The 13231-nt window shown below is 40.7% G+C and overlaps 1 protein-coding gene across 2 annotated transcripts in view; it reads left to right on the forward strand.

Moving 5' to 3' along the window:
* The window catches only part of esrrgb (estrogen-related receptor gamma b), an 18766-nt gene extending 12306 nt beyond the window's left edge, over positions 1 to 6460 (forward strand). For both annotated transcript variants that reach the window (XM_046873724.1, XM_046873723.1), the window contains exons 2-7: positions 755 to 1101; positions 1196 to 1312; positions 2818 to 2928; positions 3043 to 3219; positions 3813 to 4082; positions 5929 to 6460. In XM_046873724.1, the coding sequence (XP_046729680.1) occupies positions 765 to 1101; positions 1196 to 1312; positions 2818 to 2928; positions 3043 to 3219; positions 3813 to 4082; positions 5929 to 6185 (1269 nt within the window). In that variant the 5' untranslated portion in view covers positions 755 to 764 and the 3' untranslated portion in view covers positions 6186 to 6460. The remainder of the gene's footprint in view (positions 1 to 754; positions 1102 to 1195; positions 1313 to 2817; positions 2929 to 3042; positions 3220 to 3812; positions 4083 to 5928) is intronic.
* The last annotated feature ends 6771 nt before the right edge of the window (positions 6461 to 13231 follow it).

A 13231-nucleotide genomic window follows, 5' to 3' on the forward strand; every position in this document is an offset into this window, starting at 1 on the left:
TAATGATATTAGATGGAGAGCCGATTAGATAACGGTAGCATAAGTCGTAACTGTCACCTGTCATGTTATACATCCTAAAGGCATTTCCATGATACGGCATGATGTTACCATGGTAACAGTTTCCCAGCAATGCAGAACACTGGTGTCGCATTTAAAACCTGGAAGAAGGAAAACTTTTCGAAACGTTCTATTAACATTAACATACCCGTTCCAATTACAGACAACACAGAGAAAAATGGAGTGTGTAACTTTTATTTGTTTGCATAGTGTGTGTGTGTGTGTGTGTGTGTGTGTGTGTGTGTGTGTGTGTGTGTGTGTGTGTGTGTAATATGTGTGCAGTGAAAAGAGACTTATGGGATTGCCTGTCCAGGTCAGTCAGGTTTAATCGGTTAGTTCCCACAGAAACGCCAAATCAGCTTCAGCCTCACGTTACTGGCAGTCTTCCAGAAGTGTGTGTGTGTGTGTGTGTGTGAGTGGGTGGGAGGTAAGATGGGGGTGGTGCCGCTTGCTTGGTTGAATGCTAATGGACAGGTATTAACAGGTACAGTCTGATAATAGTGTGTGTGTACTATAAACATTAGTGGAATCCAGACGTGGGAAAGTGGGAATTATTCTGTGAGTGGAATTTTCAAGCTGACACAGTGGAAATGTTTATTTTCCAAAGCTTTCCGAAAGCCTGCAAAATGACCCCCCTCCCCAAACACCCTTTCACACTTTTTCGTTCTTTTTTCCCCTCGTCTGTTTTTCCCCATAGCTTCCTGGATATGATGCCCGTTGGTGGTTATTGCCCTGCCTTCATCAAGGCTGAGCCCACGAGCCCCGCCTCCCTGATGCAGCACAGTCCCGAAGGATCATCGTCGGATAGCTACGGCTCCGTGACGAAGGGCGAGCATGTGGGCGTGGCCTCGCCAGTTTTGTATCATAGGTCGGGGGCAGGGACGAGCCCAGATTCGGTTTCTGTGCTGCAGGTGAAGAGCGAGTGCGAAGGGAACTCGGGGCCTAAGCGCTCGTGTCTGGTGTGCGGCGACGTCGCCTCTGGGTTTCATTACGGTGTAGCATCGTGCGAAGCCTGCAAAGCCTTCTTCAAACGCACTATTCAAGGTCCGGAACCTGACAATCCAATTAACGTAATTTAACAATGATTTTCGATGCCGAATTTCATTCTTTTTCTTTGTTTATTTCTCTCTCTCTTTAGGCAGTATTGAATACACGTGTCCGGCGAGCAGTGAATGTGAGATTACTAAGAGGAGGAGGAAATCCTGCCAGGCATGCCGCTTTACCAAGTGCATCTCTGTGGGCATGCTGCGAGAGGGTCAGTGTGTGTACACTTGTGTGTGCTTGAAAAAAAATCAAAAATGTATACAATGTTTTACCACAATGTTAATTCTTACCTTTAGGCAACACCTTCCACATTTAGGCCAAACCTTTTACCAGTAGGCCACACCTCCTATATATAAACCACACCTCCTACCTTTATGTCACACCTTCCACCTGTAGGCCACACTTTCTACCTTTAAGCCACACATTCTACCTGTAGGCCACATCTATATAAATCACCTTCTAGATTAAGGCCACACCTTCTACCCATAGGCCCACACCTTCTATAGAATGGCCTTAATGTAGAAGGTGATTTATATAGACCACCTTTTACATTTACGCCACATTTTGTAGGCCACACCCTCTACATGTCAGCTACACCTCCTTCCTTTAGGCCCCGCCTTCTACCCTAGTCTATCAGAGACAAATAACAGATACAAAGAGACAGATCAACCCCCCAAAAAAAGAGAAAGAAAAAGAGACAAAGACAGAGATAGATAGAAAGGTATAAAAAAAAAAGAGAGAGAGAGAGAGAGAGAGAGAGAGAGAGAGAGAGAGAGATGAAGAGTGAAGTAGGTGGACAGAAGAAAGATATATACAGGAATTGGCACACAGAGACAGAGAAAAGCAAATACACACAGAGCAAAAGAGAAAATAACTGTTGAAGAAATAGAGAGATTGAGAGAGAAAAAGAAAAGAGAGATAGAGTGAGAGAAATGAACAAAGGAAGAGACAGAGAGTAGGATATACATACAGGCAGATGGAGAAAGCAAGAGAGAGAGGCACAAAGAAAGACAGATAGATATATAGATAGATAGATGTATACAGAGAGAGAGAGAGAGAGAGAGAGAGAGAGAGAGAAAGAGGATGGAGAGATCGTAAGTATAAATCCCGAGACAATCATCACAGTGTAATTAAAGAAGACACCGCAGATCGATAGTCATGAAATCCAATTAATCCCACACCTGATTTTAAACATAATGCATCTTTCACTCCAGCACTTTCTCTCTTTCACACACACACACACACACACACACACACACACACACACACACACACACACACACACACACACACACGTGGAATAGCTATCAAAGGCTGTTACTTTACATACATCAAGAACAGAGACATACACACAATTATAAGTACATACAAACACAACTGATGAACCACACACACACACACAAACTGAGGAGCCATAAATTAATTCATACACATGCACACACACACACACACACACACACACACACACACACACACTGAATAGCTATCAAAGGCGGCTGCTTTAACATTTACACACATACTGTATGAATAGACACAGCGATTTGCATTCATATGTACTCACAGAAACACACACACACACACACACACACACACACACACACACACACACACAAACAATTCAAGATTGTGTTAAGCTGTATTGCTTTTTGCAATACCCTCAATGTGTTTTTTCTGCTGCATTCTAATGTGTGTGTGTGTGTGTGTGTGTGTGTGTGTGTGTGCGACTGGACAGAGTGCGAGGAGGTCGTCAGAAATACAAGCGCACCATGGAATCAAACTCTTACCTCGACATGCAGTTACCACAAATGCACAAGAGAACCCGCACAGGTACTAAACACACAAACACACACACACACACACACACACACACACACACGCAAACAAACACCCTCACATAATTACACAACTATACACTAAACTCTGTGTGTATGTGTGTTTCAGAATCCTACATAGCTGAGAACAAGGTGGTGTCTCACCTTTTGGGGGCGGAGCCAGAGAAGGTGTACGCTATGCATGACCCCGCCCTCCCTGACGATGACATCAAAGCTTTGACTACACTGTGTGATCTCGCTGACCGTGAGCTGGTGCTCAACATCGGCTGGGCCAAACACCTACCAGGCATATATATACACACACACACACACACACACACACACACACAGGCTTTGTATTTTGTTGAGTGGACATGGGTGTTTGTTCTTTAATGCTATCTGCCCGATCAGCGATAAATAACATGACACACACTCACAACAGAAATAACCCCACACACTCGCGCACACACACACTCGCATACACACAAACAATGGGCTGGCACCTGTTTTTATGTTGACACTCTCCTATAATGTAATGCTTACAAAACAAAGTCCCCCTAAACCAGGTGTATGGGTGTGTGTGTGTATGTGTGTGTGTGTTGTACAGATCAGCATATTCCTTTCAGGCATCAAGCTTTGCTTGTTCTTTAAGTAAGGCTTGCAGTCAACATCTGACACACTTAATCTCCACCTAATTTGTCTCTATTTATGCTTACTAGCATAAATGCATGTGTATTATTATGCTAGTTTTGTCGCATACTCGTTTGCTAGGACCATGCTAGGATCACCACAGCAGACTGTGTACTTTAAATGATCAACCCCACACACTTAATTATTGTTAAATAAAACAGTGCCCATGTCTCAATTCTTTTCCCTTCCCGTCCTTGTCCCTTCGTCCAGGTTTCTCCAGTCTCTCCTTGCCAGACCAGATGCGTCTCCTGCAGAGCGCATGGATGGAGATCCTGATCTTGCGTGTGGTCTTCCGTTCGCTGGACGCCCAGGACTGCCTGGTGTTCGCTGAGGACTATGTGATGGATGCCGAGCAGGCCAAACAAACTGGCTTGCTCGAGCTCCATGGCGCCATCCTGCAGCTTGTCAGGAAGTACAGAGCCATGGGCCTGGAGAGAGAGGAATTCGTCACACTCAAGGCCATTGCACTCACTAACTCGGGTACAAATTTACTCTATACCCATCATGCCCCTGGAGAGAAAATTGTAGTGATTATCCAATCAGCCAATCATGTTGCAGCAGCAGAATATACACCGATCAGGCATAACATTATGACCACTGGCAGGTTAAGTGAATAAGATGGATTATTTCTCATCATGGCACCTGTTAGCGAGTGGGATATATTAGGTAGCAAACATTTTGTCCTCGAAGTTGATGTGTTAGAAGCAGGAAAAATGGACATAAGGATTTGAGCGAGTTTGATGAGGAGAAGAATTGTGTAGACGACTGAGTCAGAGCATCTCCAAAACTGCAGCTCTTGTGGGCTGTTCCTGGTCTGCAGTGGTCACTGTCTATCAAAAGTGCTCCAAGGAAGGAACAGTAGTGAACCAGCGACAGGGCCGAGGCTCATTGATACAACTGAGTGCACACATTGATTAAATTCGACGCCATTTGTGTCTGTTTTGTCTGTCTCCATCTTTCGCTTTGTGAGTTTGTGAGTTGTGAGTGCAGTAATTTCCGGGGCAAAATCCCCCCTCTTGCATTATTTTTATTGATTTATTGTTTTACTCAGTAACGGATATAATTGAAAATGAAGTTAAGTACAATATTTGGAACAAAACATACTTGAGTAGAACTAACATTAGAGATGCTAAAGACTACTTTAAAAAGCAGTACACAAAAAACTGTAACACGTTACTTTCCACCTCTGTAACATGGTGCAGATGGAGGTCAAGATGACTGTGTTGATGGTGGCCTGGTTGTTCATGTAGTGGTTTGAGGACATCTTTTTCCACACACAATCTTTCGAGGTTCTCAGAATGGTGCAGAAAACTAAAACCAACTCAATTCATTTTATACACCTAGTTAGTGGGTGCATACAGGGCAGGGGGTGCCTTTTTGCCATGTGGCCAACAAGTACAATTACAACACTCAAATATCTATTACACCATAACAAAAAGTGAGACAAATGGGTGAGAAATGTAGTGCACAGAATGCACGAGTGTGAAGTTGCAAGTGCAGGGGAATTATTTATATAACCAGGCAGGCTAACTAAAAAAACGTAAAACAGGTGACAGTCTGGTGACAAACAACGAAACGAGGGCAAAATGTGACAAGAAACAAAGCTAGTTAAAAAACATTAGACATGAAACATGACCTGAGAATGAAATAAGCCTTGGTAAATAACAGAGAAGTCAGACAGGGAGACCGATAACAAGACAGGGGTGGAGACAGAACACAAATTAAAACAGAACAGCATGGTTGTAAAACAACAGATGTTCTTTAAAGCATGTAGCAAAAAAAAATTATTATGCAAATGTTAGCTGTTTGTAATGTTAACGCTAGCTTTAAATAAACAACATGTTAAAATGGGTTAGTTTAGTTAGCAAAAATATTTGCTAGATAGATAGATAGATAGATAGATAGATAGATAGATAGATAGATAGATAGATAGATAGATAGATAGATAGATAGGGAGGTTTGTTGCTAGCTTTAACTGTGCTGCATATTAAAATAGGTTAGTTTGGCTAGCTAGCTAGAAAGACAGGCAGATATACATTGGGTTAAACAGCTTAGATAGACAGACAGACAGACAGACAGACAGACAGACAGACAGACAGACAGATAGATAGATAGATAGATAGATAGATAGATAGATAGATAAGCAGAGTGAGAAGGAGAAAGAAAAAGACAATTTGGAGGTTTGTTAATGCTAGCTTTACCTGTGCTGCATGTTACAATGGTTTAATTAAGCTAGCAAAAATATTTGCTATGATTGTTTGCAGTCATATTTGCGCAGCTTCAAAGTAATTAAGCCAACTTAATTAATTAGGTTTTTTTGTTTCAGACTCTATGCATATTGAGGACATTGACGCAGTCCAGGGCTTGCAGGACTGTGTGCACGAGGCGCTGCAGGACTACGAACGCAGTCACCATGGCAACGACCCAAGGAGGGCGGGCAAACTGATCATGACCCTCCCTCTTCTGCGGCAGATCTCGGCCAAGGCCGTGCAATACTTCTGCAGCGTCAAGCAGGACGGCCGAGTGCCCATGCACAAACTCTTCCTGGAGCTGCTGGAGGCCAACAGCCAGCCCTCGCCCTGATTACACCACAACCATGAGGTGACCCTGTTCTCACCTGAACTCTTTAGGGATTTTTAGAATACTGAATGAAATAAGAACCATGAAGAATGTAACTAAAGGTTGGTGGTGGAGGGGTAAGGGTTTGGAGAGGGGGAGAAGATTGTATAAATGATTGTAAACGTGGAAGAAATGGTTTATCAAAGAAGGCTTGGGACACCATGTTGCTCGGACTGCTATGCTAATTTAGGATGACTTTTTTTGTATTGGTGCTTCAATAAATATAAAGAGACAAACAAGATGTCGGACTTGCCAGTAGGAACCCATCTCTGAAGAGGAACGCTTTGATGGCCAAGCTGAAAACACATTGTGTTTTTTATGAGAATGTAATAAGTATCAATAGGAGAAGGGTGAACATTGCTGCTAATCACTGTATTTGTAGAATGTGATTGTTTTGTTGAAACTGATTTCCAGGCTGCACTGCTGAACTACAAACTCACTACCATGTCCAGAGAGGCAGCAATAAACAATAGGATGATTCGAGCTCAGCTCCTGAGGAAGACAACTAGGAACAAATTCTATAAAGTAAAGATCATAAGATTTTAGCATATGACCGCATAGAGGGCCAAGTTGCGACTTATATGCAAATGTTGCACCAACATTCATGTGGAGAAAATTACACGTATTCAGAGTTGAGTTATGCAGCTAGGAGTCAATTCAAGATTATGGGAATCTCCTACACAATCCAAGGGTGTTTTTCTTTTTTTTTTTTCTAGATTTTTCTTAATAAGAGTGTCTTTATCCAAGCCCTTCGAAAACAATCCAGATTTAGATAGTCCAGAACGAGGAAGGCTTTTTGCTGTCAAACATAATATATTGCAAACAAAAAAGAATAACGTAACAAATATTAAGATTAATATGATGAAAATGTAGAATTAAATCCAATAGGAATGCAGTATATTGGAAATATGTTGCTGCATTATACATTGATCAGGCATACTATTATGATGGGCATGGCACCCTGGCTGGTCTGTGGCTATGCAGCCCCATACACAACAAACTGCGATGCACTGTGTATTTTGACACTTTTCTATCAGAACTAGCATTAACGTTTTCAGCAGTTTGAGCTACAGGAGCTCATCTGTTAGATTGGACCATACGTTCCAGCCTTCTCGTCCCCAAGTGCACCCTTGTCTAACTTGCTTAATCCTTACACTTGCCCGTTTTCCTGCTTCTAACACATCAACTTTGAGAACAAAATATTACTTTGCTACCTTATATATCCCACCACTAACAGGTACCATAATAAAGAGATAATCAGTGTTAATCACTTCATCTGTAAGTGGTCCTGATCTGTGTAATTCTGACATCAGTGACTGGTTTACTGCAGTACTAATATGCAGTAGCACGTGATCCAGCACTTTTTTATTATCATGTTCTTCCAGTTGCATCTTGAAAAATCCAAGACATACTGTATACTGAAATTGTAACATTTGTATGCCCTGTTCCACAAAATCTTACTTAACATATCCCAGCTTATTAGGAAGTTGGGGGTCAGAGACGAGGTTCATTTACATTCACTGTATTTGGCAGGCACACTTATCCAGACTGACTTACATTTATCTCAGTTACACAGATGAGAAATCTAGGGGCGTTAAGAGCCTTGCTCAAGGGCCCAGCAGTGGTGGCTTGATGGTGCTGGGATTTGAACTCATGACCTTCTGAGCAGAAGTCCAAAATCTTATCCACTGAGCTGACCTACTGGGTCAACCATGGTACAGCACCCCTGAAGCAAAGAGGGTTAAAGGCCTTGCTCAAGGGTTCAACAGTGTTAACTGGGTAGTGCTGGGGCTTATATCATATAAAAAACCTGGCACAATTTTTAAGGATAAGCTGAACAAGCACTTCTCTAATACCTTTACAGCTCAACCTGTTAATACATGAATTTATCCATCAAAATTCTGTCTTCAAGATAATGTGTGTCTTCAACTATGCTAAAAAAACAAAACAATCCAAAAACATACATTTTGATAGATATTAAATGACAAATGGCTTCCGCCTAACTCAACTCGGAATGCAGAACCTTTCACAGGCCAGACATATAAATAAAAGGCAGTACATTAACATTTATGGCATATGGAATATGCCCTTATCCAGAGCGAGGGACAGTTACCTCAGTTATACAGTTGAACAATTGAGGGGGGCCTTGTTTAAAGACCCAGCAGTGGCAGGTTGGTGGTGCTTGGATTTGAACCCATGACCATTCCGATGCCAAATGTTTGCCAAAAAAGGAACAGTATTGCTTCAAATATTATTGTCCTAAAAAAAAAAAAAAAAAAGTTAAACAATTTAATTTCTGACATGACGACTGTCTTTTGAAATATCAGTCTATACATTTTTAAAGTAACAAGAAATGAACATAAAATAAAATCTGCCTGTAATAAGTCCAGTTGAATTTAATGGAATAAATGAGTTCACTGTGTAGGAGGACACACTGTTTCTTCATCTTTTGGTCATTCATCTCATTTTAAAACAGCTTTTTTTGGCTGAAAATGGCTGTCCATAACAATATCAACAGTCTAATACAATGGCCCAGGACCACAGGTTGCATGAATAGTTTTGCTTTTAAGCACCAATCACTGAACAATACACCTCAAAAATGATCGAGTTGTAATGAATGGACATTTGGTTGCATCCAGATGAGGATGGGTTTCCTTTGGAGTCTGGTTCTTCTCAAAGTTTCTTCCTCATGAAGTCTCAGGGAGTTTTTCCTTGCCACAGTCACCACTGGCTCACTCAAAAATTAAACCCATCTTCATCTGGGTGATGCAGAATGTTGATTCAAAAGAGTTTGATTATTGTTGAGAAAACCAATTTCTGGACATTGCATAAATAAAGTATGTAAAAAAAAAAACAGTTCTCACCTACTGTGAGTTATTTATTAATGTTTTATTTATTAATAATTGCTGAGCTGAGCATTGCCTAGCAGCAGAAAATCATTATACTATAACATGCTGTGGTGGGCCGTCAGGGTCAGAAAGGCAACATAATCACAGAGTTGCCATTTTTTTGTCTGTTTGCATTGGAATTTTTATCCAAACAGATTTTAGCCGTCACATTACGTTTTGCCGGGGTCAAAAGAATGATATAAGGATTTAGAGTCAGCACCTGGGGGCATAAACTCCATGTTGCTTGAAGATATAGCTTAAGCTAGTCAGATTCTGATTTGGCCACTCCAGGGCCCCCTAGAAAGTGACTGATCACCTAACAACAGGTGCTGATGCTACCACATTTATAGCAATCTGCACAAGTTTAAATATATTTTTGTGGATTTAATAGCTGTTTTTCATTCCTCAATGGCTGTTAGAAGATATTGATTTGATAACAGATATACAACCCCAATTCCAAAAAAGTTAGAATGCTGTGTTAAATGTAAATTAGAACCAGAACGCAATGATTAGCACATTTTATAAATCCATATTTTATTTACAATAGAACATAGAAAGCATATCAAATATTTCAACTGAGGAAATACACCATATTAAGAAAAAAATTATTGGCTGGAACAAAAGTTTGGAAAAATAAACACTTTGCAACTGATAAAGTTAATTGTCAACAGGCCAGTAAGATGATTTGGTATAAATAATGTGTCTTAGATGGGCAACGCTTCACCAATCTGTGAAAGACAAATTGTGGAACAATTTCAGAATTATGTTCCTCAACACATAATTAGAAACGGTTAAAGATATCTTCATGTACAGTACATAATATAGCAAAAGTTAAAAATCTTTGGGCCCTCAGGTGGCAATGCTTTTAAAACAGCCATGATTCTGTAATGGAAATCACTAGATGGGCTCATTAACACCTCCAGAAATTATTGCCTGTGAACAAATGCAGGTTATCCATCCATCCATCCACTCTGGGCCAGAGCTCATTTTAAATGTACTGAGGCAAAATGGAAAACCGTTCTGTGGTCAGACAAATCTAAATTTTTATTTCTTTTTGGAAACAATAGACACCATGTCCTCTGGACTAAAGAGGAGAGGGACTATCTGGCTTGTTATCAGTGCTCAGTTAAATAAAACCACGTCTCTGATGGTATAGGGTTGCATTAGTGGCTGTGGAATGGGCAACTTACATCTTTGGAAAGGCTCCATCAATGCTGAACAGTATATACAGGTTTTATAGCAACAAATGATTCCATCCAAAAAAAATGTCTTTTTCATGGAAGACCTTGTATATTTGAACAAGACAATGCTAACTGCATACTCCATTTATTACAATAGTATGGATTCGTAGATGAAGAGTCTGTGTGCTGAACTGGCCTGCCTGCAGTCTAGACCCTTCACCGTTTGAAAACATTTGTCACATCATGAAACAAAAAAGACAACAAAGGACACCCATAAAGGTTGAGCAAATGGGACAACATTCCTTAATCAAAACTTCAGCAACTGGTCTCCTCAGTTCCCTTGACATATGCGGACAGAACATGTGATGCTACACAGTGGTAAACATCCCAACCTTTTTTGAGATTTGTGGCAGCCATCAAATTCACAATGACTTTAATTTGAATTGGAATTGGCATTGGTGATGGTATTCTGATGGAGTATTCTGCTGATAGTATTTTTTATGTGTCCTAATAAAGGACCAGTATGTACTTATTGATAAAGACTTCTAATCACTTTTGTAAGTCGCTCTGGAGTAGGGCGATTTTTACAATGTAAAATGTAAGTGTGTATTAATATTACAGGAGGCCAGAAAGTACACTTACAATGTAGTACAGATTTAGAGCTAACGCACACTGAGCACCCACGCTCCTGATGCACTTCAAGCAATTGGATGTGTGTGTGTGTGTGTGTGTGTTTGTATGTGTGTATGGGAGTTAATCATAAAGTGCATTATCACTGGGCTCCAAAGCTAATCAGTCTCTAATCTACTATAAGGAAACCGATTATTTATACTTGCACACCATGCCATGTTCATCGTGTAGGCATACAATGGGGAGATTACAAACTAACAATGACAATAAAGTAACACACACATACACAATGTACTCTGAAATGAAAGCATAGAACAAATAAACAATTGGATATAAAAAGTAATCATAAAATCGTTTTGTTAAACAATATATAAGCAAAATTTTTGACTTATCAAATTAACCAACATTTATGCAGATACAACCTTTGAACACACTTGTGACATTCTTTCTAAGACCAAAATCAAATCAAATCAAATATTGTAAGGTTTTTCCCAATACTGTTGCACAACATCCCACAAATATGTTGAAGTCTACTTTGCTTTGCTTCATCTTGGTCATCCTAAAGTAGTTTGATGGGGTTTAAGTCTGGAGGCAGTTCAATGATAGGAAAGTGGAAGCTCAATGGTTAAGGCTCTAGGTTACTGTTCAGAAGGTCAGGGGTTCAAGCACCAGCACTGCCAAGCTGCCATTGTTGGGCCCTTGAGCAAGGACCTTATCTAACCTGGTATCTTATCTGTTCCGTGTGCGCTGCATAATGGCTGATGAAATATCCATGTGATGAAAGAATTTTACTGTATTTCTGACACAGCCTTAAGGTAGGTATTAGGTCATTATCTTGCTGTAGAATAAACCCCTGACCAACTAGGCATACCCCACAGGTTATTGCAAAATGCTGTGGTAGTAGTTTTGGTTCCAGGTGTCACTCACTCTCTGCAATTCACAGATTCTTGATCCAGCAAAAGAGCCCCAGACCATCAAGCTTCCTTGTATGTTTTTTTAAATGATGACTTTTTACTTTCAATCCACAAAAACATGAACAAAAGTGTTTAAACAAATTTAGCGTTCGATATATAATGACACTTATTTTTTATAATCATTAAATAGGTTCCCTAGTGGTTCAGTGGTTAGGATGCGGCGCTCTCCCCTCCGCGGCCTGGGTTTGATTCCCGGTCAGGGAACCAAACCCAGCCATTAGGGTTGCACAAGCCAGTGCACTCTTAGTGCTGGTCCCAAGCCCGGATAGATGGGGAGGGTTGAGTTAGGAAGGGCATCCGGCGTAAAAACATGTGCCAAATCGAGCATGCTGAATACGGATGATCCGCTGTGTGAAAGAAAGTTTTTTTCATAATCATTAAATACATATATAAAAATCATTGATGCACAATTTGTTCATTGTGATTTGGCCACGTAGTTTAAACAGATTTCATAACTGAAAATGTAAACATTGTACTTTTATCGGCATTTGGCAACGCGGCTTACGGTGTTCTCAGTTATACAGCTTAGCAATTGAGAGTTAAGGGCCTTGCTCAAGGGCCCAGCAGTGGCCAATTGTTGGTGCTGGGATTTGAGCCCCTGACCGTTCGAGTAGAAGTCTGACATTTTATCCACTGAGCTACTGTTTCCTTTTTACAACAACAGTCAGGCATCAGTACCATTTGAAAGCTGCTGCTTAAGCAAACAAGAGGATAGTGGACATTACACCGGATCATTTCACAAAGACTGTGTTGTAAAGGAGATCGTACGATGCCAGGAATGATATGATAATTACTCCGATCTCTCATGGAGATGCACGACTGCAACTTATAAGTGCTTGTCCATAATCAATAATCCTAATTTGCCACTCAGATGGCCACTGGACATGAAAAAATTATAATTTCACAGTCTGTTGGTGTGAGAATGCAGGACTGAGGGGTTCAGCAGCACACGAAGGCTTCATTCTGATCAGAGACGATGCCGCGGTAATTAAATTGAGCTCGTTTAAGATTCGCTTACATTGTGAAAATTGCTTCACAGGATAGATGCAGAATATTGAAAAGCACATCGCTGGAGTGTGAAACTTTGGTCTGCTCCGAGAAGTTCTGTTCAAGTGAGTTGAGCACCTCAGGGTTTGGGAATTGTTCAAAGACTCAACAGTGGCTGCGGGTTTGAACTCATGCTTAACTGTACGCAAGAGCAAAAATTCTTCAAGGTTCAAATTTGCCCAAATTTCCAAGTATCCAAAATAGAAATTGATACATCCTCAGGTCACGTATTACCTTTGCAGAAGAGAAAAAAACTTTCTCATTACCATTTTGGTCTGATCCTGACCTGG

Source organism: Silurus meridionalis, chromosome 18, assembly GCF_014805685.1.
Source record: "Silurus meridionalis isolate SWU-2019-XX chromosome 18, ASM1480568v1, whole genome shotgun sequence".
NCBI lineage: Eukaryota > Metazoa > Chordata > Actinopteri > Siluriformes > Siluridae > Silurus > Silurus meridionalis.